At 28.3% G+C, this 6,055-nt stretch overlaps 1 protein-coding gene across 1 annotated transcript; it reads right to left on the reverse strand.

Annotated features, from left to right (window-relative positions):
* Window positions 1-2,927: 2,927 nt before the first annotated feature.
* OCT59_001395 (uncharacterized protein) lies at window positions 2,928-3,134 on the reverse strand (the record flags this gene model as incomplete). The annotated part of the gene is made up of 1 exon (XM_066139536.1): window positions 2,928-3,134. One exon carries the CDS (start codon window positions 3,132-3,134, stop codon window positions 2,928-2,930), a length of 207 nt encoding a protein of 68 aa, XP_065988934.1.
* Between the last annotated feature and the right edge of the window lie 2,921 nt (window positions 3,135-6,055).

Below are 6,055 nucleotides of genomic sequence, written 5' to 3' on the forward strand. Positions count from 1 at the left end.
GTGAACCTAATATAATTTTTTCACACAGTTTTATTTGTATTTTATAGATTTATAAAAAAAAAATAAAAAATTTTTATTCAAAAATTGCTTTATTGGAATTCATTATGAGATTTATATGAAGTATATAAGCAGGGTTGGGAATTGTACTAGTACAGTACTAGTACAGTATAGTACAGTACTAAGTACTGTACTTGTACTTGAAAATTTAGTACAAATACAATTTTAGTACATACTATTAATAAATTTTATTGGTTAATTTTATAAATATAAACAATATTGATCACATGATATCTACCTAAAATGGTTAAATTATATCCTAAAAAGTAATAATTGTATTAGTACAGTGTACTTAGTACTTGTACGAAATTTTTACTAGTACAGTATGTACTAGAATTTTGCTAGTACAGGTGTACTACCACAACCCTGTATATAAGTATATAATAGAATAATAAATTCTAAACATCAAGAATAGAGCTGGAGGGTAAATAATAGCAAAATGGTGACTATTTCATTTTAAGAACATAACACGGCTAAATAACTCAAGTTTAATTCATATTTTTTTAACAGTTAAAAGTTACCTGCATCTGAGAATAGTCATTCTGAAGGAGTAGATGCTGCCCGAATGCCTAATATCTTTTTAAATAATTGGCTTAAAACTGGAAATTTCTCTTTTTTTTTCATTCCACCAAGCATATGGATCTTTTTCAAATGGAATCTCTTCTAATGCTAAATAATCACCTATTTCATTTTCGGTTATTAATGGTTTGGTAAAGGCATCAAATAGTGATCTTTTTTTTCGCTGAGATGAAGCTGGAGGTAAGGATGAAGCAGTAGAGGGTTGGTTGGACTTTATTTCGTTATATTTATTTTGCAATTCATTTTCTGCAACTTGCTTTTGGTCTGGCGTAAATGATTGTAATTTTTTTAAAACATGGATTAAGAAGGGCAGCCAGAAGAGCTTCTGATGATGCTGGATTAAAATAATGAATCATTGCATCATACAAATTTTTTTTTACTTGATCTAAAATATTGTGAGTATTAATAGGTGTATTAATTTCCCTATTTTTTTCTAATTCAGAAACTTCCCCAAAAGCATCAACAGTTCTGACAAGATTAATATCAGTAAAGTAGTGTTCCAATCTGAGGATATCTGTCACTATTTTATCTGATCCGATTAGAATCCACCATCCGTTTATCTGATCCGATTAGAAATCCATCATCCAGAATATCCGCATAAGTATCATCTGGATCATCCAGATCATCCTTAAGGATTATCCGGATTATCTGTTAATACCATTAAAATTTGTATATTATATAATTCCAGCTGGCATTAACTGATCGGCACCGGAATTTCCTTTTTTGGATACTTGTACAACAAGAATTCCAATTTTCACAGAAATTAAAATTTCCTTTTTTGGAGATTTGTGTAACATCACGTGATTTGGCGGGATCCGAATCATTATAAATTAAATTTGTTGGATATCCGTCAGATGAATCCGTTATTATCCGTCATCTGAGAAATCTGATCCGTTATTATCCGTCATCTGTGTGATCCGATCCGTTAACTTATCTGTTATCTGTATAACCGCCAATATCCAGATATCCATCAAAAAATCCGGATAGCAGCTAATCGGATTGGAACACTACAGTAAAGTTGTTGTTACTTGAAGATGGACGAATCCATTTCATAATTTCAGTTATAGTAGGATTCATACTACTGTAAGTACAATATTTGCATCCACCTAAATAATTTGTTGCGTCTGCAAAATGTGAAAGTACTTCGGTTAAATCCAAAATTAATGACCATTCGTTCTCTGTTATCATTATATTTCTTAGTCGCTTTGCATCCTTTTGGGAATCAGGATCAGACTCAAGCTCAAGGTGATTAAGTAATCCCTTAATGTATCCTTTTAGTTTGATAAGACGGTTCCAAGCTAAGTAACTAGAATTCCATCTAGTTGAAACGTCAGCAATAGTATTCAGATATTTAGAAGTTTTAGAAGCATCCTAAAATAAAGTAAATTAAATAGAACGCGTATGTAGTCAATATTATTTAATAAATTTTAATTTATTTTTTAAAATGAATTGTTTTAACGTGTTTTCAGTGTATTTACATTTCATATTACATTTTTTCCTTATTATTAATAAAAAAAATAATTAAATCAATAATACATACTACAGGCTCTTCACCTTCCTCATTATTAGCAAAAGAAGGATGGTCTTTTTGAATCTTTTCAAGCCTTTCAGACTGTTTGGGCATCATAAAAAAATCTATCAAACGCTTTACCTGTAATATCAGAGTTTTCGCTACATGCAGTCTCTTTCCTACTACCAACTGTAAAGTATGTGCAAAACAGCCCATCCAATTAACTCCATTTAACAATTTAACTGCCTTTTTCATATTTGAGCCGTATTTTCCATTTTTTTAAAATACCTTCAAAACATTCAGCTATGTGCTCAGTGGTATGTGAATATTGAACATATTCTATCGCAAGTATAACCTCTTTAAGGATGAATTCTGGATCTATATACGAACATGTGATTCCAAGAAATCCTTTCCGATTCCTGTCAGTCCACAAATCTGCCGTTAGTGCCACAGATATTGCTTCCTTTCCAATTTGCTCTACCATTTTCAGATATGTAAAATTATATGCTTAATGTATAATTGCCTTTATGGTTTTTGCTTCTGGTACTAAAAATGCAGGATCTAATTCATTGCAAAAAATACAAAATGATGGGCTGTTAACAACTGAAAAAGGTTGTAAATCATCAATAATCCAATTAACCAAAAATTGACAAAGTGTATTTTGCCATTTTTCTGGATGTTTTTTAATTACATCAAGCTTTTGTTGTTTATCCTACAAAATTAACAAAAAAGAAATTATATTATATTACTATTTGAATATTAAAATACTTTACTGATTTAACTATAAACTATACCATACCGCAGGTTGTTTTCCATCTTTAGTTATTTTATGAACAGACCATAAATGACTAATTCCATTACCTGTTGAACCATCATGTTTAAGTTTCACGTTACATTTTTTTCCCTCTTCCCCTTCCACTTGACATATTATAATTAATTCATCTTTATCATTAAACCCTTTGATAAAATACTCCCATATCCAGAACATAGCAGGCTTTCCAATTTTTGAATAATCACATGATGATCGGCATATGTATTGTTTTTAGTTTTTTATTTAATAAATTATCTGTTACGGCGTCATAATAAATAACTAAAATTCACATTTTTTAAATGACGTAATACTGATATAATTGTTTGTATATAGATATGTATTTTATTGGCTGGATATCATATGTATCGCACATGTGATAGCTGTACTAATTTATTTTAATTGTGCTACAAAAAATTTAATAGCGAAGGATGATAAAAAAAATTGATTCTTCAGGTCTTGTTTAAACGTATTACAAAGGAATCTGGCTATTGGAGGTGGAATCCAGAAGTTATAAACACTTGAAACCTTCTTATAAAACGAAAATAAGTATAGTATGTTTATATTATTTGGCTTTACAAAGAATTTTTGACAAAAAATAGTTGGAATCAAATAAAGATATATTTGACACTCCAGGTTCTTCTTAAGTGTAAGTTATAAAGTTTTAAATAAGTTTAGTGTCAAAAAAATTCTTTATTGATAGAACTCCTTACCATTTAAAGGGTCAGATAGGATTTTTAGAATTTTTTTTTCCTTTATTAATAAACTAATTATTTCTTTCTCTTTTTTAGGAGTTGACTTATGAATTTCATCAGTATATTCTATTAAAAGCTTAAACAACATCCTTTAAATAAAGTGAAAGGAGTTTTATGGCTACAATTATTGGTAAGAAATATAATTTAAATTTTGTGTCAGTTTTGATTGTAATGACATTATCGTTAATTTATCAACATACACATATGCTAAATGAATAATTTTATATTCCTTTGAAAGGTGTAAATGGGCTCTAATTTTGGAATCAAAAATCATGCAAATTGAATCATTAGATAAGGAGATATTTACGTTCAAATGCAAGAGTTTATGTCAAATTGATAGTAAATGTGTTGAGCGTATTTATTAAGGAACCAATGATTCAATCAATGCAATTTTTAACTTTTTGGATAGATCTCATTCTCTCCTTTCAAATAAATATAAATTCATTTTTCTAGCATGCATATATGTTGAGTTATTTATAATTTTGCAACAGGGATTATAATGGATTTTTAATTTATATGGAAGGTACATATTAAAATTCTTGAATTTATTTCAGATTCTAATAAAATTTTTTTTGCAAATATATTTTATTAATATTTATTAGTTTGCAAGATTTAAAGTACGATTATTATGTGAGTTTTTAAATCTGCCAGTCATTTATATTAAAAAATTACGTAAAATGCATTAAATTAAAAGTTACTACTTATAAAAATTGGTCAATAATAATTCAATTTGAATAAAACTTTGTATGATTAAAATTTAAAGTGCAATAAATTTATTTGCAATATTTGAGGTCATATTAATATGTAGAATTTATGCAATGTCTTGTAACGGCATTTTATATCATGTGATAAAATCGGGAAATGATCAGCAAATTAATGTGATAAATGAGAAAGCCCGCTATGCTCATATCCAGCTAGTTTTTTTTCTTGAAATTTTTTGTTTCTTTTTTACCAGTTGAATAGAATCTTTATAAGGTGGTGTATTTGGAGAAGGAGCAGTAAGAAAGGGTGTAATGCTACTTTGTTGTGTCATTTTGAATATAAACATATGAAGATAGTGTGTTACAAGTTGTCTATTAACATGAAACTAAAACAAAAATAACAATAAATTTTGAGTTTTTGACGTGTTATATTTGTAATACATGCTTCTTCACATGATTTCGGTCAATGGTCATTGGACATTAATAGCACGATCAGCATTAAATTGGATATCCGCTAACTTAAATGGATATCCGTTATAGTTAACAGTTATATCCGGATAACCCGTTTAGATTAAATCCAAATCTGGATAACTGTGAAATTCAAAAATTTTTATCCGGATACTTGATTTTTAACAGATATCCACTATTACAATCAGATATGCTAAACCCGGATACAAACACTACAACGGACCAGGTGGTGGAATTTTTTGTGTTATATAAAATTCATAATGTGGGCCGAAATTCATAGTGCCGGCCAGACAATTTTGGCCTGAATTTCGTCTTTCAGCTAGAGTTTCGTTTTGATAGTTAGAGTTTTGGTCTGGCCTAATTTTGGCTGGGATTAAAAATATATTTGATGCTAATCCTGGCCGAATTTTAATTCTGACTAGGATTGAGTTTTAACCGGTTAATTAACCGGTTAAAGGTTTGGTTAACCGGTTATTAACCGGTTAAGACTTTTTGGACCGGTTCTAACCTCTAGTTGAAAATTCTACATAATAATATATACTCAAATTTTACAGACAGCTTAATATTCGTTTAAATTTACTGCATATTAAATTTTATCAAGATTGCATCATTATTGGGCAACTTTTACTAGTAATAACTTTTAAATTCTAATAAAATGTGTTTTTATGAGTATTTCTTTACAAAATTTTAAAGACTATTTATAAAAAAATGAACAATATAATTTTTAATGATCAAATTTGTTGTTTAAATAAATAAAACAAAAAATAATTCTTTAAACAGTTCATAAAATTTTGCCAAAATTTTTTCCTAATATTCCTAATATATATTTTAATAATATTCATAAACATTCTTTTAATGATAACTTTGGTTTATCTAAAATTCTGCTGGTTTATTTTAACCATTGATTCTTGAATACCTAAATAATATATTTTAAAAATTTCAAGTTTCGCCCGTAAATCTGTGGCTTTGCCCAAAGCTTCAAAATCAGATTAGCAAATGATCGGCAAATGATCGGCAATTATCAAATTATTGGAAATTTTGGTTTAATTGGCAATACATTTTTTTTTGCCATAATACTTTTATAGTATATTTTTCATAAATTAAACTGACAAAAAAAACAATTAGTATAATTTTCCCGAGCATTTATGGCTTTATCCAATGCTTCAAAGTAGAAGTG

The sequence above is a fragment of the Rhizophagus irregularis genome, chromosome 1 (genome assembly GCF_026210795.1).
Source record: "Rhizophagus irregularis chromosome 1, complete sequence".
Classification (NCBI taxonomy): Eukaryota; Fungi; Glomeromycota; class Glomeromycetes; order Glomerales; family Glomeraceae; genus Rhizophagus; species Rhizophagus irregularis.